The sequence below is a fragment of the Candoia aspera genome, chromosome 6 (genome assembly GCF_035149785.1).
Source record: "Candoia aspera isolate rCanAsp1 chromosome 6, rCanAsp1.hap2, whole genome shotgun sequence".
In the NCBI taxonomy this organism is placed as follows: domain Eukaryota; kingdom Metazoa; phylum Chordata; class Lepidosauria; order Squamata; family Boidae; genus Candoia; species Candoia aspera.
Window position 1 is genome coordinate 3445160 of NC_086158.1, and position 21273 is coordinate 3466432.

The following is a 21273-nucleotide window of genomic DNA, read 5'->3' on the forward strand; positions in this document are numbered from 1 at the left end:
GCCCGTTAACTCTTTTGTGCAAAGTTTGTCTTGGTCCTCCCATGCAAAATCCAGAGGGGCCTTGCTGGCAGATGGTGGCACAGATCACACTGGAGGAAGAGCGGGTGAAGGCGCCTCTCATCTTGTGCGTGTGTCCTTCTTGGGGCTTGTGATGGTGCTGCTGGTGAGATCTGGGGGCAAAACAGACATCTGAGTTTGTCGCAGGGTCTGTTCCCGTGTTGATATAATTGTCCTGTTGTTTCTTGTTGTTTGTGAGAATCTGCTTCAGGTTGGATGATTATCTGCATGCAAGTATGGGCCTGACATGAGGAAGTACAGTGTCACTGCCCACTATTACAGGCCTCTAGCCTATAATAATGTGTTTGAGTGGTTTGAGCTGTGCATTGGTATAATCTGATTGGCTGTGGGTACATATGAAAATAGGAATCCGTAGATTGCTGGTAGTTGCACTCAGGGAAAAGTTTAGGGGAAAATAAGGATTAAAATTCACTCTAGGGCAATCAGTGAAGCATTTTTAAAATGCCGTGGAAATTTTTATCAGACAATTGCTCCATTGGTTGATACCTTAAGAATTTTTTTATCTTTAGATAAATCAAAGGGCTTACAATGATTCTTAATGGTTTCATAAGTTTTATTGGCTTTATGTTTTCTGAATAATAAAGCAGAACTAAGACACCAAATGTGCATATGTGGCTTTTGTTTTGATACCCATAAAGCCTTTTTTTAAAAAATCTGTTCTATTATGTCTGATTCTCGGAGACTGCCTGGACAAGTCCCTGCAGTTTTCTTGGCAGAAGAAGGGGTTTTTCAGAAGGGGTTTGCCATTGCCTCCTTCCTAGGGCTGAGCAAGAGGGACTGGCCTATGGTCACCCAGCTGGCTTCATGCCTAAGGTGGGACTAGAACTCACAGTCTCCCAGTTTCTAGCCTGATGCCTTAACCACTGCACCAAACTGGCTCTCATAAAGCCTCGGACATGATTTAAAAAATTACAATTTCTGTATTAGAAAAATTGATATTCATAGTAAAGTGTCTGAGTTATGATCCAGTTGATGCATCATTATGACAGTGCATTTTGCCATTGTCATTTTCTAGGATGCTTTTCAACTTCCCGTTTTCTGCTGGTATCCCATTCCAGGATGAAGCAGGAAGAGTCCCTTTTCAGAGATGGGGGGTGATAAATTTGATTAATAAATGAATGAATGAATAAATAAATGACCTAGCTTAGCTTTTTAAATCTGCCAATACCGTCTTGGCTAAATGCTGCCACCTAGCTGGGCTTTAAAGAGGTAATTAGGAAGTATTACAAGAGAGGCAGGAAAATGAACAGTCCTGGAGTGGTTTCTAAAGTAAATCCAGAATAAAATAGATGTTTTCTAGCAATCGGACTAAGCAGTCACCGTGCAATCTTCTACTCCATGCCTAGTGAGAAATTTGTGAACAGTTTGAACAGGAATAGAATTCTTAGTGACGATACAACTTTGAGTTAATCTGGCATTCGGTCCAAAAGAGCTTTCAAGTCACCTCCAAGATGGGAAAACCTCTGGCATACCGTCTTACACTGATTTTAGAAACCTGCAGCTTTTCACAAGGGAGTCAAACTCACTTTTTAAAATGTGAGTTTGATCTACGAATTGAGGACAGTGGGCAGATGGTACTGTTAAGAATTTCAAATAGTGCGGAAAGGAAGAATTCCCAAGAGCAATAAATAAACAGTAGTTCAGGAAACATGAGCAGGGAAAAGAACTGTCATAAAAATCTCACCGGATAGAAAATTAGGGCAGGAGGCAAGTGAAAGGACAACGCCGAACCATCCCTCCCTTCTATGTCTGACAGGCTAAATTAGGACCACCATATTACAGGTTTTTTTTGAAAAAGAAGACAGTATTTTATTTATTTGATTTTAGCCTGCCACAATCAGTGGGTTGCAGTTAGTAATTTGTAACAGAGCACTCACAGTATCCACAGTTATAGATCAAATAATCCCAAGTTAAAATCACAAAATAGCATGAAAAATGCTAGATCTCACAAAAGCAAATGAAAATAACAAGAGATAAGTAACCCGATGGCTGTATTCAGACATTGAAAGCCTTCTTGAACGATTCTGTTCTTTTTTTATAAACTTTATTGAGGTTTCAAAATACAATTAAACTAGAAAGTACAGAAAAGCTTGAGTAAAGAACAAAAAGAAAAAAGAGAAACGAAAAAGTGCAAGAATAGCTAAGAAAAGATAGAAAGAAAGTGTCTTCCGACTTTCTTCAACACAGATATAAATGCATATTATGATACCTTAATCTCTTACTCTTAACTAAACCTTAACAAACATTTCTTTTATTTATTTATATATATATATATATATATATATATATATATATATATATATATCCATCCATCCATCCATCCATCCATCCATCCATCCATCCATCAAAACCCAAAATCAAAACATTTTTTCTGTTACAAGCAAATAGTCCAGAAGCAGTTTCCAGGTAGAAACAAATCCAGTCATAGTATTTTCTCGTATCAGTGCTGTCAGTTTAGCCACCTGCGCCAACTTCACTCATTTCACTATCCATTCTTCCATTGTGGGAGTCAGTGGATCTTTCCATCTTTGCACGTGCAGAAGTCTTGCTGCTGTTACCCTGTACAAGAACAAAGTCCCACATTTTCTTTCAAATTGTTGGTCCGTGAAGCCCAGAAGAAGTAGTTCTGGTTTCAGTTGTATATTCACTTTAAGGATCTTTCGAATTACAATGCATATTTGTTCCCAATATTTCTTGGCCTTTCCACAAGTCCACCAAAGGTGATAAAAAGTTCCTTCGCCCTGGGAGCATTTCCAACACACAACTGATACCCCGTTATACATCTTTGACAACCTGTCGGGTGTGAAATACCAATACATCATTTTGTAAAAGTTCTCTTTCAAATTATATGTCAGAGCAAATCTCAAACCTTTGTTCCACATATTCTCCCATTGATCACGCACTGAACAATTCTGTTCCTAATAATTTCCTAAGTAGTCCTAAAGTGAGGATTACTGAAGCTTCACAGAGGAGAGTGCTCCAAAGTGTGGGCAGCACCTGCAAACTTACATCGCCTTTTGTCACGTTCACTGTTTCAGTGTGCGCTGTACATCGTAACGTTTCACATGCCATGGCGCTGATGCGCGTTTCTGTTTGGGAGGGAGCTGCTGTGAAACCTTGTGCCAAGCTCTGTATCTGTGTTCGTTTCAATGGAACGTGTTTGGTTTATGTGCTCGGCTCAAGTGGCTAAACGTGGATCATCAGGAGCCGTTAGGAGCACCTGGGATTGTGAGCCTGGGAAGATTCTACGGGGGGAGGGATCTCATTTGCACCGAGGGTTTTTAGTTTGCATTTGGCGCGCTTTCATCATTCTCAGCTTTCTCTGTGACCCTGCATACTATTCTTTAATAAATCAGATATCTTTGTGATCCTGCCCATGAGTCTGATGGTGTTTTAGAATAGGCAACCATTACACCTTTTGCCTCATGTGCTTTGCCAAAGGTGGATTGAAATAGGGTGGAGAAGATGTCCCTGGAGACACCTCAGTGCAAAGTCATATAGGGCAGGCAAAACCAGCACATTGCACTGAATTCTTAGGTGATGTGCTATAAGTAGCTTAGTGTACATTTATTTACTTATATATTTATGCTTTTTCATCCCATGAGGCTACAAATGACTCATTAAGTCAGTTCGGTTTCCTTTGGTCACTCGCACTGGAGCTCCTTGGGCCTGAAGCAGTGTTTCCATGTTGGAAATCGGGTTTGGGCTATCAGACACATGTCTTGGCCACTAAACCTGCCTATGTAGTGTGAAATTGCAAATCTCTGCCAGTTTTGATGGCAGTACAGAAAATTCCATGTCGGCTGGTCGAAACACTCCATGTGTAGATTGCTGTGAAATTGATCGCCCTCTTAGCTGTTGCTTGCTTTATTTGGTTTTTTTGTTTTTTGGGTGGATTGAGAACCTGAAGTTGGCATCTTTTGCTTCAATGATGGGTTATTTCAATATCCTGGCTAAGGTGTTGCGTGAATGCAGCTGTCCAGTCCCACTTTTAAATCTCTGATTCAGAAATGAAGAATATTGGGATGACTTGAAAAACAGTTTTGAAATACGTATTGCAAAAGCAGGTATGCCTTATTTCAGAGGTATGTTCAATAATTCATACTCTAATTATATTGCAGGTTATTTTCGCTAGACATTTGATGATGGGTGATGTACTTGCTTATGAGGCAGAGCTACTTGGAATGGTGAAAGAGGTAGGTTTTATTTTCAGAAAGGGCTTTGACAGAGACATTTGTTTTCCTGTAATTACCTGGCAATTCACCCATTACAGTGGTGCTTAAAAGCTTGTGAACCCTTTTGAACTTTCAGTATTTCTACGTAAATACGACCTAATACGTGATCTGTCCACCCAAGTCTTAAAACTAGATAAAGAGAACTCAATTAAACCAACGAGTCAAAACGTTACACCCATTCATTTATTTATTGAGGAAAGTGATCCAAAGCGACATATTTGTATGTGGCAAAAGTACGTGATGCAAGCTCCATCATCCAGCCCCATGGCCAGGGCCACTTAGAGCGGTGTTTCTCAACCTTGGCCACTTTAAGAATTCTGGGAGTTGAAGTCCACACATCTTAAAGTGGCCAAGGTTGAGAAACACTGACTTAGAGACTGACCTTTCCTTCCTTCCCTTTGCTTTGTTTTGCTCTGTTCGTAAGCCAACAGACTCACTGACTGGAACTTGGATTTCAGCCATGCCGAGCGGTAGGACCCGCCTCCAGCCATGCAGTGGCAGGCACTTTCATCTCCCTACCCACCGTATTCCCCCAGGATGGCTCAACTGCTATAGTGGCTGCCGCTGTATTGCCAGTCACACGAGGTGTGCCTCTCTCCACTTTCAAAGGGCTTCTTGCGCTTTGGGGGAACCGCACAGCCAGGTGTTGAAGGGAATGGAAGCTGGTGCCCAGCCCTTTGCCACTGATTTATTTATAGATCAAGGGTATAGGCCACCTGACCTGTAATGTCTCTGGGTGCTCACAAGTTAAAAACACATCCCGTGCAATAAAAACAGAGAAGGTGATAACTTGGGGACTAGACACACGGACACACACAGGCACGGCCCAGCCAGGTCTTCAGGGCCTGTTTAAAGGATGGCAGCAACTGAATTCATCAGCTGTTCTGCCTGATGGTATCTCCCCCTGAGGCCCTGCAGCCTTTCTCACCCCAGAGAACCCCTGGAAAGGTTTTCGGTAACATTTCTTTGCTCATGTTTTTTAATGAGGGGAAACTTCCTACCGATTCTTCTTTGCCTTCTTGCCTTTGTAGTATTTGGACTTTGCAGAATTTGAAGAAACCGTGAAAACCTTTACAAAAGAATGTAAAATAAAAGGGAAGCCACTCCCCAAAACAGGAAGTAATTCTGCTAAAGACTCCAAGGCTCTAATCATCCAGGTAACGCTTCCTTTTTGGGTGTATGTGTTGGGGTATTGTTGTTTTTAAATGATACCAGGAAGCTGCGACGCTCACCTTTTTTTGCATGGCATTTAGCTATTCCTGATGTGCTTGCTTTGAACAGCATCATCAATTAAAGAACAATATTTGTTATAACTCCTGAACATCGTGCTAACATGTCTCTACAAATGTTATTTGATTTACAGATTAGTATTCCAATTTAAACCTGAAACTACTTTAGGCTGTTTGTGCTAATTTTTTGCATGCTGCACTTGATGTCCATCTCTCTTCACGCTTACTGTCAGTCCTTTATTTGGAACCACTGATTCGATGGGCCCACTAATTAGCCTTGTTAGCTAAACGAAAGCCTCCGTATTCTAGGCACGGTGTCTCTGAATGCATCTTCTTATGAAACAAACAGCAGGAGAAACTATTGCTCTGTACTGTGCTTCTGGATTTCCAAGAATTCTAGCAAATCCCTTTTGGGAACAAGATGCTGGGCGGTATAACCTTTGCTCTGATCTAGCCAGAGAACTGTAACATACTTAATGCAGAAGAGCTTGTGGGGGTCCAGGAATGAGTACCTCAGTGCTGGAAGTCGTTTCCTCAAAGAGGCAAGGTCAACCATTCAGACGCGGGTTCTCCTCTGGTGGTTGGGTCTCAGTCCCAATACACCACCGGGCACCAGACTGGGGAGGACTGATCTAGTAGCATGAATAACGGTGGAATAGCTGTTGCGGTTGTTTCTCCAATGGTAGCTTTAAATGGATGGTCTTAATGACTGTTGGCTCCAGTGAGCAGCGTTCCTGGCCAAAACTGAAAGTGGGTGTTCAGAAATGGAACACGTAAAATAAGACGTTTCTACTTAAGTAGGTTGCCAAAGAAGTAACAGCTATTTTTGTCTTTCTCTCTTTGGAAGGATCTGCTCATGTCCTTTACTGATGGAGACCAGGATGTCTTCTTTGAACTGTGGGAGGAACGTATCCCTTCCTCAGTCCGAGACCAGGAGGCTGTTGCTCAGAAATTGGAGTTCTACCTTCACATCCATTTTGCCATCTACCTGCTAAAGCACACCGTGGGAAAGCCTGTAAAATTTCTTCTCTAAGTCAGCTGCCCTAAACTCTTTTTAAATGAGTGGCTGTGAATTGGCCAATAGTTGATTCCCCATTTGATTCAACCCTTTTTCTAGTGTGCGTTTTATGCCCTGGTGTGGCTTTACTTAGTTCAGAGGGGACCAACCTTGGACAATCAGGGATTACGATTCAGCTTCCTGACCTTCTGGAAGGCCACAGGAGGGGCATCGCTGGGGCGGCATTGCTGGGGGGAGGGCTGTGGGTGGGAGTAGGAGCAGCAGGCTCCATCCCATTTCCATCTTTAACCTTCAAAAACACAGCCTGAAACTGCAGTCAGAATTCCATATCAGAACAGCAGGACCGCAGCAGCACAATTTGGAGCTGTATTGAGAAAATTGGGAAAGTAGTAGTGCCTATGAGTAGTAGTACCTTGTCTCTTAAAGGCCTCCTACTACCCTTCTTACTTAGGAAAGAAAGTAAAATTGCACCAGCAAAAGGATGGTATTTTTGCCACTGAATTTCGTCGCGTGAACATGGGATGCTGAAGAGCTGGAAATGAGGTGTTGCAGGCTACATGAGCAGCTACAAGTTGCTGCCCATTTCTTAGCTGGCTCTTACTAAGTTGGTCAGGCTACATCCAAATTACTACATGGAATTAACAGCTCCTTTGCACAAGAAATAACACGCAAACCCCTCCCTACGGAAAATTAAATGCTCGAAAAAGACCTTTACTGCCTTCTCCCTCAAGTGTTAGGATTCTAGCATGTAGGTCTGTTTATTTCATTTTAGAGCACCGTTCCATCTCTCTGGCCCAAAGGCCGCAACAGAGGCTTGCTTTGAGCACCGTTCCGTCATGGCACAGCCCAGAGGCTGGATTCCGTCGGTCCCCCTGTCTACAGTCCCCCCTGGGTGCACCATCCTCTGTGTGTCTTAGAGTAGGCAGTTGGAAACTTCTGTTTCTCTTGAGCAGCGTATCATTTTTTGCAATTAACGTCCATAGGTGGCAAAGTATAATCTGTTCAAACTGCTGCTTGCTGGCAAGCTCAGGATTCCAAACTACATGTTGATTTCAGTGTTGCCCGCTGACATCGTTTGGTGTGTTAGGGCTTTAATAAAAAAAAATTGTAGCTTGCTGTCAACAGAGGAAGTTTTGGATCTTGTCCGCCTCTTGTGTGTGGAGGAGAATGAGGGAGACCTGAGGCTCATCGGTGCTTGTTCTAACCCTCCCGATCAGCCTTCCCCAGCCTACTGCCTTCAGATGTGTTGCAACTACGCCTCTCAGGCTAAGGAGCAACTCTGGGACTGGTCCCAACATCTCTGGGGGGCAGGGGGACTGGCTGTGGCTTTACCACATCCACACTATGGCTTTATGGCACCCTCCTCAGTTTGCTTACTAGGGAATATACCGCACTGGAGGCAGGGGAACTTAATTCTGAAAAAGGCTGTCTAGAATTGCAGTAGGTCTCAGATGTGTCTTGTTTCTCTTTATGCAAAAGGCACGGGGGGGGGGGTTGAGCATCTCCCCCCGTCATTTGCTGCCAGTGAGATGTTTCGATTGAGGGGGAAACTGTGTCTGCCTTGAATGGCATTTTTTTTCTCACCACTGGCGGGCCATGGGAAAGTGTGATTTTTATCACAGGTCCAAGATTACACTGAAGGAAAGCAACAAAGGCTTTCAATGATGTTTGTGCAACTGGCACAGTGCCCACTCGAAGGTTGGGGCTGGCTAGTTCAGTGATCAAATGCCAGGATAGCTCAGTGGCTGCGCAGAGCTGTTTCCCTGGCACCATAAGCTCACCTGCAGGCTGCCTGCTTTATGGAAGAGGTGAGAATTGGTGCTATCTCAGAACGGGGGGTTCTCGCTGAGTCCCGCTGCGTGGCCCCATCTTTCCTCTTGGCTTGAGTCCCTGCTCAATTAGAACCGCTGGGCAAACGCTGACGTGCGCTTGGCCAGTCACCCCCCCCAAAGATGCAAGTATTTAGAGTGAGCCTCACAAAAGCCGCAGAACCAAGCGGCCCTCCCGTCAGATGTTACGGGAAGCCATCTTGCAAACCGAGATTTGTAGCTGAGCCCTGAGGGTAAACTGAATCATGGCAAAGCCCGGTTAAAAGCATGCCTTAGTTTGACGTGGGATCCCGGCCAATGCTGTTTCCAAGGCCACTTTGTGGCAGAGGTAAGATTTAAGCAAGGAACTTTGTAATCTGTGGCCAAGCAGCCACTGTTCCTACTTGCACTGTGTGCAAACGCTGTCGCTGCCTGGAGGTGTTTGAAATAGCATGGGTTCCGTGTCTGGGCCCTGGCGTCCTTTCCCAGGGCCGCCTTTTCGAGGGAAATAGAGTGGCGTGTGTGGAGGTTGGGTGTCTGGGGTGGAGTTCAAGGAGCGACTCCTTGTGGGACTCTGGCAGCAAATGCTGAACAAAACCCACGAGGCTGCAGTAATTGGCTGCACTCGGGCAGCTGCTGCTCTGCCCAAACCATAACGCTGCTCCGTGTTTCCTTGTTTTCTCAGGATAAAGCAGCTTTGGATGAAAGGATCTCATATTTTAAGACCTACCTGGAGACCAAAGGGGCAGCCCTGAGCCAGACAACGGAATTCCTTCCTTTCTATGCCTTGCCTTTTGTTCCCAACCCTATGATCCACCCGTCCTTCAAAGAACTTTTCCAGGTACATCCTTTGTTTGTTCAGGAGTGGAGGCTCCGCCCTTCTTGGTCGGGACTGACAGGTGCAGCATAATGCTTCGCCCAGGCAAGGCTGGGTATTGTCTTTCCCCGATGATGGGAAGTGGGCCTTTAATTTAATGGCTTGCAGGACGTGGCTGGTGGACTCCTCCTCCACCCCAGCCAGCTGACTGACATTTATGACCTTCAGCACATGATCGCAGATGACTCCATCAGTTGTTCCCAGTCCTCCCAGTGGCTGTGAGGTCGGCATTTACTTTTGTACTCTCTGTCCTCTCCTGCCGGAGGGGGGAAAACCTGCACAGGGTGTGATCAGGGTTTGCGCCTCCATTTTTGCCCCCTTTCAATACCTTTAGCCCCCAGTAAGTTCTGAGAGGGGATGAAAATGAAAACGGCCACAGACATGGAGTGCCTGCTTTGTACTGCCTCTCCCTGTGGGAACTCTGGCTGAGGGCATTCCAGAGTAGTTGAGGTTCCCAACTACATTTTAAAGGCAGCACCCCGTAAAGCGTGAAGCCACACCCCACCGGATCTTGAAGGGCTGTGCTCATTTCAGCCCTGTATCCTTTATTCCACTGGATTCTACCCACCATCGTCTGCATATGCTGTCACCTTCCTGCGGATCCATTAATTTTTATCGGCCTCATGCTGGAAGGCTTAGAGCGATTTGTGCCCCTGGAAGACCATCCTTCAGTGTTGATGTCCAGGCCTGCATTTGCAGTCTCCCCAGCAGAAGATCCCCCTTTAGGAACATTTACATGTGTTATAAATTGCATTTGGGAACACATTTCTGGCATGTTTTGTTGGCTCGTAAAAAAGTTAGGCTGTGTGGCAAGCGTGGATTGTAGAAGTGAGCACTACATGTTTGGTAACAATTCTCATCCGTGGGTGTGTCTATTTTTCAGGATTCTTGGGAGTCTGATCTAAAAACAAGGCTGGAAGAATTTCTGTCTGTGACACTAAAAGCCAGCGATACCCCAAGGCTTCTGACCTTATATGTATCCTTTACAGAATGTTCTAAGGGGAGTGCAGTTGAACCGACTGGGAAGGAACCCTTTTCAGACTGAAAAGTCAATAGGGGAATTCCATTTTGGATAATGGAATACTATCAGATTATATTTGTGTTTCTCAACCTTGGCAACTTTAAGATGGGTGGACTTCAACTCCCAGAGTTCCCCATGCTGACTGGGGAATTCTGGGAGTTGAAGTCCACCCATCTTAAAGTTGCCAAGGTTGTGAAACACTGCATTATATAGTCTGGAGAAAGCATTCTCTCCAGGGTGAGAAAGGTGGAAAGTCTCCAGCAGCATTGGTAAGGCCTTGTATTAGAGCACACACACACGCCCTCTGTTTAGTTCCCTGAGATACATTTTTTACTTGCTATTTTTTTAATCAACTGACTACTCGACTGATTGATTGAACATTGAAGGCCCATCATCAGATGGAGATTCCAAGTGGTGCTCTGTGTTCTGTCTTTAAGAACGTATCTTCCTGATCCTTAATCAAAAGATGGAGGCAAGAGGGCACAATTTGTAACAGGAAGCATTTGGGAAAAGAAATTTAACTTTTTCCCAATTGGCTGATCCCCCCCAAATTACAGATCTTTATCCCCCAAACTGTCATTGTCTTTTTATCATAAATGTAGATCTGTAATTTGGACTTGATGGTGGAGTGAATCTGATGGGGTGGGGGGAGTGGGACAAACTAAGTGGGGTTTCAGTGGAAAACTGGTGAGTAAAGGTATGATTGAGTAAATATTTGATTGAGTTTATTCCTCCTCAGCCTGGTTGCTCAAAATCTTGCTTAGCTGACCACAATGTGCACGGAAGAGGTGGCTGCTGGGTTTTCAGAATGCCACACAATCGTTCATGAGGTTCTACCCTCACGAACAACTTAAAACTGTCTGGATTGGATTCCAGTTATCCTTGGAAATATGTGTTGCATACTTATGTGCTGGTTTATATCAGATCCGCTTGGTGTAGAACTGAGTGTTTTATGCTCAAGACAGCCGTGAACCTTAAATTCCAGTCATTGCCTGGTGGAATTTTATGAAGAGATTTTACCAAGCTGCACTTTTATTCTTTACTTTTTCAAATGAGAAAGGTCTTGGTTGCTCTTGATTTCTCAACTCTTCATAGGTGGGTTGTCTGTCAAAAGTGTTGTAGCGGTTAAGAATCATGAGATTTAGCAAGGTTTTCTCAAGACGCGTCCGGGTGGTGGCTGACTCACTCTTAATCAAAAGCCCATTTTTCTTAGCCCTCACCCTCTCACAATGCAGAAAGAGAACACGCAATGCAGTCAAGGTAAATAAGTAGACTGTCTGAATATGATATATCCGCAGCTTCTAAGCTTGTAAGATGCTTGTATTCTGCTTCCTGGAATACACAGCTTCAATTTTTACGTTATGTACCGACAGCTGCTCAGAGACGATTGGAGCAAATTCAATTTGAGTGTTCTGCAGCTGCTCCTCTTGCTTTAGCAATCTTTGCAAGTGGCTCAGAGATGCTCTTAGAAAAGAGAGGAGAGGAGAACAGGCCCGATTTCTCTCTTAAAGCTAATGTTAGTGGAAGGCAGTATGTTTGCAGAGGAGAATCAGGAGATCTGATAAGAGGAGTGCTCAAGCATTCCTTTGTCCCCTGTAAATGCCCCATATTGTCATCTTTGAGAGAAAGAACTGGGTTTTGATCTGTGCCAAGCTTTGGGGAGTCCACAAAAATGGCTTTTGCTCAGTTGTGTTTATGGCTGAGGATATGCAATCGAGTGCTTTGTTAGAAGAATTGAAAAGTCAGTTGATGGAGGGAAGAAGGCGGCAAACGTCCTTTGGGAGTTTCTGCTCATCTGCTGAAGCTTTTGCTGAGACGGGGCGTTGAAGAAAGAGAAAACTATTTTGCCATTGATTCTCTCCTGCAGTTGCCCCCAGTAGCATCCTGAAAAACCGAGCTGGGCTTCAAACCAGAATTGAGCTATCCAGGAGAGCAGCAACAGGTTTGGGAGAGATTAAGCCCTTAATCTCTTCTTTTATAAGTGCAGCTTCTGCCTCTGCGACCCTACAGTCGCCACAGATATGATCCATTTGAATTCCTGTTCTTGAGAAAGATGTTGTCTTTGGGTTCTTTGCAAAGCAGAAGCAGCCTGAAGAAGGGAAGTGTCTGCAGAATCTGACACTTTTGTCAAAACAATAAAAGAGGTATTGCACCACCACAGTGCACCTACAAAAGGGCCAGAGCTTTCACGGTAGCACTGCTGTTAAAATTTGCCCTCCCTTGACCCCCCCTTCCCCTTCCCCTTCCCGGTGCCTCTGCAGAAGCGATTCTCACTTCCCAATATTTTCAGCTGAATATTTAGAACACGTGCAGTGCTGGGGTTTTACTTGCAGAGTGTCCATGGTTTTGCAGTTCAGCAGTTTGGAGATTCTGTGAAAAAGGAGAAGGGAGGTGAACTGAGTTTTGGATTCCCACTCAGAATAAAGCACTTTCCTGCGAGCCGGGACTTGCAGGCCCATTCCACCCTGTGATCTCCCTGACGGATGCCCTCAGGAGCCGTGTTTCTCCAGCACAGGAACTTTAATGTGCCCCGGCATGTTGGGAACAAGTACTCGCTCACATTTCGGGGGCACTTGCCTTTCTTCCCATGCTGATTTATATCATCGTTCCCTGTGCTTGCCATCCTCCGTCAGCCCCGAGGCAGTTGCTCCTCAGCTTCCCACGGGAGATGCTCATGGTCACCCCACAATCATAGCTTGGAGGAACATTCCCATGTGAAGCTCGTGCACCTGAAAGAGGGAGCATTAAGCGTAGGCATGTTGCATTTGCCATGCGTGTTCAGTCCAACTGTCTGTCCAGCCTGCTTTTTATGCCTGTGACCAGCCAAGCTAGAGGCACAAGCGATGATGGGAATCCGCGAATTCAGGAAGAGATGGCGGTCAGTAGATGTGGTGGCTTTTTTTAAGAGCCTGGAGTGCTGTTTCTAGGATAGCGTTTTATCGGTACCATAAGATGCCACAGCTAACCAGAGACTCCAGATACGAAGGCAGTATTTCTAGGAATACACGGCAATAGGAAGATGCCGCAACTGTTTCTTGCCATTGGGCGTCTTAAGGGCATCGGGCTGATTGCTTAGAAGCAGACGCTGGACTAGATTACGGACTTTTAGTCTAACTTAGCAGGGAAATTCTTCTCTTCTGGGATATAAAGATATGAAGCAGCTCTGACCAAACCTTTAAATTAAAAAAAATGTATAATCTGAGGCACCAAGGTCTTAGGTGATCTTTGAAGGCTTTGGGCGCAGTATCCTAAACTTCCAGAAGCAGTCACCAAGTTGTAACACTTAACGTGACAGAAGGGGGAAGCAATTACTGTAAATACACGATCAGAGAGCAATCTTACAAACATATCCTCCTTTACTTATTTCTTTCTTGGTGGTACTCATGACCTGCCCCAATCCCAGAGGACTCAGGTTGGCATTCAGCATCAACCAAAAGGAAACCAAAGAGATTGTAATAAATAAGTAAATCAGAAGACTGTTAAAACCAAACAAAAAAAGTCACAAAGAGCAAAGGAAAAATCTCAACTAAAACCCACAGGCCAGTCAGCTGGGACCATAAGCCTGTTGAAACCAAGCAATTTTAACCTGTTTCCAAAATTGCAGTAAAGTGCAAAGCTGCAGGTACTTCTGGAATGAGAGTATTCCACCAGGTGGGGCTGAGGCAGAAAAAGCTTATCTGTTAAAGGCATACAAACATTTATTCTGGCCCTACCTACTACTATTTAGCTTTCGTTGAGGGAGAAGTGGTTTATTTCTTGCTCTCCGCCCACAGAGGTGCCAAGTTCTTATCCGTAGCTGTTGTCATAAGAAGGGCTAAGCTGTCCTAATCTTGGAATGATATCACAAGGAAGTCCCTTTATTCTTTTACCTTATTTTGTTCTCTTTTGCTTGCTTCCCGTATGTGTAAATTCTAACTGGCAAGCTTATATGGTGGTTTTATTGCTCTTACTGTGTTTGAGCCTGCTTTTGTGTTGTTTTAGTGTTGTAACTCTCTCGCTGGTCATTGACTATAAATAAACACACTTTACTGCTTTTTAGAGGACAGCCCTTGGCCAAGATGCCGCCCCCCCTTTGAAATACGTTTGGGCACATGTGGCACACCTACCTTGAGTGTGCCCTTTAATAACCATAACAGAGTAGAGAGGGTTTGGCAGCCATTAGTTGTTATGGCTGTGCAGCACAGTGGATCTGATTTCCAAAAGGTAGTTTCTACTGTGCGGGAGGGTGAGCATGGCTCTGGTCTCCCACACTAAAACAGCATGACTTTTCTCCGGATCACATGCAGCTGCTTTAATTCCTACATGCTTCCAATCACCTTTTGGAGAATGAATCAGAAGCGCTGCACAGTCCTGTTAGTTATTTTCCGGTGATCTCTTGTTCCCCCTTCCCGTGTGGGATAGGTTACAGACTGGAGGGGCTCGCCCCTCTCAAAGGTTTCGGGTACAGCTGGTGCCTGAATGAATGAATGAATGAATGAAATATCCCTGCTAAGTTCTTGGCAGATGCTATTGCAAAGTCATTCAGACAAAATGCCTTGTTATTTTTCCTTTCATAACGTTGGCACAGAACTCTGCCTTCTTTCAGTGACACACCAAAATTAGAAGCGTTATATGGAGGCTTCAGGCAAGCTAAGGCAGGTTAATGAGACAAGGCTTTCGGAAATGACGGGCCCTGGGCAGAATGGATGGAGCTGTGGCTTCAGTTTGCTTATGAATTTGATCCCAATATAGGCTGTTTCTGAAAACACAGACATTTCTAACCATCTTCTGCAATGAGAAAGAACTTAAGCCTTTTTGTAAAACAAAAAGTGATCTGGGAATGGGTAGCATCTGCTGGCAGTCCAAGAATGTCATCGCAGATGTCCATGTTTCAGCAGACTTTGGTACTTCTCAGCTGTCTGATCTACCAGTCTCAAGATTATAAAGGCTATCATTTTTCTTCTTTCTTGAGTGAGCTCCTCTCCCAAAGTGGCCTGTAATTTCACCCTCAGAGTGCAAGGAGCTGATTCCTGCACTGACCTTGGGGAAAGTCCCCAGTGGTGACTTGTGCCCTCCCCCCAAGTCTTTAAACCCAACACACACACACACACACCATAGTCTCTCATGCTTGCAAGGCCTTTTTTCTCTGAAGTCAACATCTGTATTTTTCCTTCCGGTTGGAAGCAAATTATCCTAATTTATCAGAAAGATAAATTACTATCTGACTAGCCTTTGGGGTACTTCTCCCAGATTTTACAGTCACCATCTCCTGAATAAGCTGGGGGACCACACAAAGAAGCCTGAATCCCTTAATCCAAAGCAGGAGCGTTTTCGAGGAATTGTAGCACAATCGCCCATTGTTTTGTACTGATGCTATTACCAGAGAAGTATCTGCAGCTTCCCATTTTCACGTGATCTCAGTGGATTTCATGTCAGCTTTTGGCTTAGTCAGTAGCTCAGGTCTGTGGGAAAAGCTTCAGAAAATGAACAGTGATGACTGGCTTTTAAAGCTCTTGATTGCATTGCATTCCAGTATATCAGCTAGAGTGAGAATGGAATGTTAACAGGTCCTTATTAGCTTATTTTCTCATCAAGAAGCATTAAAGAGGGCTTCTGGCTGGTTGTAGTCTCAAAACTCTGAGGAGGCTGTGAGGGTCAGGATGGGAAGGAACTCGTTCTGACTCAACCCTAGCAAGATGGAGTGGTGTCATGCGCTGCCTACCTCCGAGTAACACACAGACACTGATTCCGTTGAAGCAGGCTCTGGTTTATTCGTAGTGTAGATACAGTAGTAGAAAAAAGCTGAGAGTGACAGGAGCGCGCCGGTGCGGGGTTTAAATACCCCGCGCCGGTCAGCGCCCCCTCACTCGCGGTTACGTCACCCCCCTTTGTCCAACATGCTGTCTTGCCGGTAGGTGAGGGGTTGCGAGGCCCCGCTGGCGCTCCGGGATCGCCCATCATCGGTTTCCCTATTCCTCCGGTGATTGCTGTCAGCTGGGCGATCTCCGTTGCGCTAGCGCTAACAGCTTGGGTGTGCCTCGCGATCCGCTTAGCCATTGTATCTTGGTCTTTAGTCTTTGTAAGTTGATGGCTACTTATCTTGAGCCCCTTCCCCTGTTTCCTTGTTATTGTCATGTGTGCCATTGCGCTGATGTCTTCAGCTCAACGGCACTCATGACAAGTGGCTTTGGGTTTTGCTACCCCCCAGGTCTGGTGATGTGTAATCTCTGGCTCTTGATGGGGTGGTACTTCCCTGGACAGAGCTGGTGCACAATTGGGGGGGTGGTCACCTGGAGTCATGGTTCATGTTCGAACAGGTGGCAGCCATTTAACTGGGGGGGGGTGTCTTTGTATAGGTTAAAATTATTAAATGTGGCAATTGTGCCCTTTCCTGGACTGGGAGGCCTTTCTCATGGGCGCTCATCCCTTAGTCACTGCCTACTGCAACACACTGTAGCTGGGGCTGCCCTTAAAGACTACCCAGAAGTTACAGCTGGTCCAGAATGTGGCAGTGCGAGCAGTGTTGGGTGCCTCCTGGTTTGCCCATATTACCCTGCTGTTGCACGAGCTGCACTGGCTCCCAGTCTCTTTCAGGGTGCAAGTCAAGGTGCTGGTTATCACCTTTAAAGCTCTGCATGGCACCAGGCCAGGTTATTTGCAGGACCGCCTCTTCTTCAGGTATCTTCCCATCTACCAGGTCAGATAGGTTCTACCAGGTCCCTTCCCTTAAATGCTGCCATCTGGTGGGACCTAAGAAGCATCCCTTTGTGGAACACCCTTCCCTCTGGGACCCCCAGACCCCCACCCTTTTAGCCTTCCGGAAGGCCATGAAGAGCTGGCTCTTCTCCCAAGCATTGGGACAAGGTGAGGTTGGAGCTCGGGGATGGTTTCGTTGGATGTATCAGAGAAGGATGGTTAAGGAGTCAGGTTTTGGTTTTATTGTTTTTTTTTTTCTTGTGACACACAAAGTTGTGTTTCTTAAGATGGGTGACAGTATAGGAAGGAAGGAAGGAAAGGAAGGAAGGAAGGAAGGAAAAGGGTGGTTGGTTTGTTGGTTGTGATTGGATCCTCAAAAAGAAAAAGGTGAAAATACAAAGGCAGTGTGTGAAGTGGTATATGAATGTGGAAGCAAGGACAGTTTGCAAGGATAAAAAGCTATGTGGAGATACGGCGAATGATTTTGGAGTAAACTAGATTTATCTGTATTTCCTTTTCATATGTCATGACCTTAAGTCCTTTGACTTACTGGTTCACACCCCCCTTCTTCACTTTGCATAACGTTGCTTACCCCAAAAGGGAATAATGTGATTTAGGGATACGTGCACGAGGCCGAGTGCATGGTTTGTTTACTGGCAGTCACGCTGCCTCAACCAGCTTCCAAATGCTGTCTTCATCCTCGTAGCTATCATACCTTTTGTGGCTTGTGTACCCCAGTGCCACTATGAGCTATATCATTGGGAGTGAACATTCTCAGCTCTTACAATGCGGTTGGATTAAAGCGGAAAGGAAGTCCACCTGCCAACACGGGCGGAGGCGAAACGGACACTCAGTGTTGCTCGTTTTTTGTAGTGACTATGGAAGATGACCTTGACGGAGCAAGTCTAGAACAATGAAAATTGAAATTCCTATCATAACAGCTTATTTCCTGTGGCCTCTAAAGACAGATTCTGTCAAGATTCTTTGCTGCTCTCTTTTTCCTTTTTAATCTAGTCCTTTTGTTCCCGTTCCCTTTTTCAGGCTTATCTGAGTGAAGTCCTTTTGGCAAAGGGCTGACATAAGAAACTCTGTAGCAAGATAATAGATCAGTATTCTCTTTTTTCCTGCATTCTTTGCCCCCAGCACCTGCTTTTGTGAAACTGTACTGTCCCCAGACCTGGAAGTTCCCTGGGAGACAACATTTCAGCCATCAGTCTTACATAGCATCTTCTACACTTTCTGGGCTTAAAACAAAAGAGTGATAAATTGCTGGGAGATTTTGGTAGTCAATGATAGACCAATAATAAGAAACATACCTTAGATTTTGTCTATTAAGTTTTATATCTGCTGTATAGAATAGCTATGGATATCTGCCACTGTGCTCAGCCATAATGTGGTTTGTTCTTGCATGTGTGACGGCAGTAAGCCTGGTTACAGTATTATGGTTAGTCAACAGAAGACAGAATACAACCATGAAGACAAGCCTCTATTGGTAGTCCAATTGTCCATAAATATATCTTAGTCGTCTCTTAATATTGTTTAAATTTGACATCATTATCTTGATTGATTGATCGTGTGTCATCAAGTGTGTAAGCACTGGCACATTCAGGCATTCATTCAATGACCGTCGGGAGACCAGGCTCTTTCTACTGTTTTAATGAAGCGAAATGACCAGTACAAGAAGAAACCTACATTTAAACCTGCATTCTCTAACTTGCCCTCTACCCCCCTTCCCATGCCAGGTGGCTCCTCTGAGGTTTCCTGCTTGCATGGCCTTGGGGTATCCGAGGCAATAAGCCCCGAGCCATAACAATTCAGTTCGCACTCCGATCTGGCACCCCCTCCCATCTGGCGACACGAAGTCTGTTCAGAGGAGGATGGAAGATGCTCCGATAAGGGGTTTTGTGAACCTTTGATCGGAGACTCTGACAAAGTGAGTGTTGATTCTTAGTGACCACGTGGATAGACTTCTCCAGAATGATCTGTCTCCAAGCTGACCTTTCAGGTCTTCTAATGGTGTAATGGAGTGCATCCCCCTTGTGGTCAGCCATCCTCTTCTTACTTTTCCTTCCAGCTTTCTCGGCGTTACGGAAAGGTCTTCACCACTGTCATACTTGGTGGCAATGAAAATCCCTATTTGGGTACCTACGTGTTGCACAAAGAAGAGGTTCCTTCTTTAAGAACAACCTGCAAGAAATTATACTGAATGCCCACATGAATATCCCCCTCCCCGTTTTTTTTCTTTAAAAAAAATGGAATTGGCAACATTTAGAGAAGCAGGCAAGGTATCTGGCAGCCCCTTCTTCAACTCCCTGGAGCATCTCTGGTCCTGATGTTGGAAAAGAAAGAAGGCAGGGGCTGCTGTGATCGCTGCACGTGGCCCTTGTGTTCCTTGTGCTGCTGCTACTCCTTTCAACCCAACAACGAGAAGCAGGGCTCTGGGTGAAGTTCCTGCAGCCGTAGCTGCGGCTGTCTTCATGGCCCGAGGAACGTTACAGTAGAAATAGCATAAATTCTGGGTGCATGGTGTATTGGCAGCAGTGTGTTTGGGTGTGTGTACTGAAAGGCACTTTGCCCAGACAGAGCTGGCATCAGTCCTGCAGAGGCATGAATGCATCCAGTGCAATGCATGGCTGACATCTGCCATAAAGAGACAACCTTCCCCCGGAAGGGCGGTTATCCCCCTCTCTTCTGGGCTTCAGAAGACAACTGAAAACCTGGTTTTGTCACCATGCATGGAGTGGGCAGAGGAAGAGCCATTCCTGGGGTGGGTGGGTTCCCTAGTCCTGCGGGGACCGGTTTTATCCCCTTACAGGTTGAGTTAGATCTGCCGTCACTTGGATTTTATTGTATTTCATCCTGGTATTTATTGCTTATTGATATTATTTATGCTTTTATTGAGTTGTGACTGTTTTTATGGTGAACCGCCCAGGGTTCCCCACGTGGCGGAGATGGGCGGTGATAAAAATATGATAAATAAATAAAAAAATAAAACCTGCTTTCTGTGCATTGAATAGTACAGAGCATCTGGACGGAAGCACAAAATCTGCTTCCAGGGGCCCAGTAATGGGTGTCCTTCTACTGTAGGCCTAAAGCAAATGATGGCTGAGACCGTTGGGGGTCTGCAAGTGCCTCTGTTGTAAGCGTCAAGCTTGGGATGCACAAGGGTGCGTCTTGGGAATGAACAGTGCTTCCAGTGACACTGAATGTGAGAAATGGGAGCACAAACGTTGCTTGAATACTCTTAGGTAAAAGATGTTTCTCGCGAGGCTCGGGGGTGTTTTGGTTTTGTCTTTGCTGGCAAGCGTCAGTGAAAATTGGCAGCAGCGTTGGCTAGACTGAGACAGCCTGCTCTTGCAGCACTGCTATTTATTCATTTGTCACCTTTCTTCACCGCCCATCTCGACAAACGACTCTGCTTATCCTGTCGAGTCCTCTTTTAGAGGCAGAAGGTCTGTTTTCCTTTGTTAGTGTAGAAAGGGTGGTCCAGAATTGACCCACTTTATCCTCTCTCTCCTGGCAAATGATTAACGGTAGTGATGCTGCTACCTGACAGCCACGTGCAGTGCTACGAAACCGAACGGTCCCCACTTTAGATCATCAGCCAATATGGATGCCAACAAAATTCCGTTGTTGCTAGGTTTATTTTTTATCCAACTTACCATGGAGAAAAAAGCACAACTGTGCTCAGCGGAGCAAAATGGGGTGGGGAATATTGTGCCATATCAGTTCTTACTACGTCAGTGCGATTATCCTTTTTTTGTTTGTTGGTTCCTTCCAATCCTCCACAGAAATGTTGCAGCAGCTTCACCAACAGCTGGTGGAGTCAGAACGTAAAACCATGACCTACCTCAAGCGGTTCAACAAAATCCAGGCCGATTATCACAACCTCATCGGTGTCACAGCTGAGCTGGTAGATTCCCTTGAGGCGACTGTGAATGGCAAAATGGTAAGGACAAACCTGGAGCAGGCACAGGGGTGTCAGGGGCGTCTTGATGTCAAAAAGGTCAAGAGGGCCACTATGACTGTGCAGTCAAAGCTCCGCCCCTTTTTTGCACATGTCGCATGTGCAATGTGGGTAAAAAAGGGACAGGGCTTCAGCTGCATGGTTTTGGCTCCCATCTTGATTATTTTTTTATACTTCTGCAGGTAGCTTTGGGCAACAGAGGCATATAACATTCATGCCAAGTGGTTTATTGTGTGTGTGTGTGTCACGGTAACCAAAACTCTGGTTCCTGTGGCCTTCTGCTACAATCTTCATTTTTATTCAACCTGTATTTTCAAAAAAGGAAAAAAATAGAGGGGGAGAAGGGAGAAAGATTGCAGCATGTG

At 45.2% G+C, this 21273-nt stretch overlaps 1 protein-coding gene across 1 annotated transcript in view; it reads left to right on the forward strand.

Annotated features, from left to right (window-relative positions):
* The window catches only part of ARMC9 (armadillo repeat containing 9), a 90682-nt gene that overhangs the window by 5169 nt on the left and 64240 nt on the right, over positions 1-21273 (forward strand). The window contains exons 2-8 of the mRNA XM_063306302.1: positions 4200-4274; positions 5345-5470; positions 6390-6557; positions 9054-9209; positions 10129-10221; positions 11502-11526; positions 20733-20890. Of these exons, the coding sequence (XP_063162372.1) occupies positions 4221-4274; positions 5345-5470; positions 6390-6557; positions 9054-9209; positions 10129-10221; positions 11502-11526; positions 20733-20890 (780 nt within the window). The 5' untranslated portion in view covers positions 4200-4220. The remainder of the gene's footprint in view (positions 1-4199; positions 4275-5344; positions 5471-6389; positions 6558-9053; positions 9210-10128; positions 10222-11501; positions 11527-20732; positions 20891-21273) is intronic.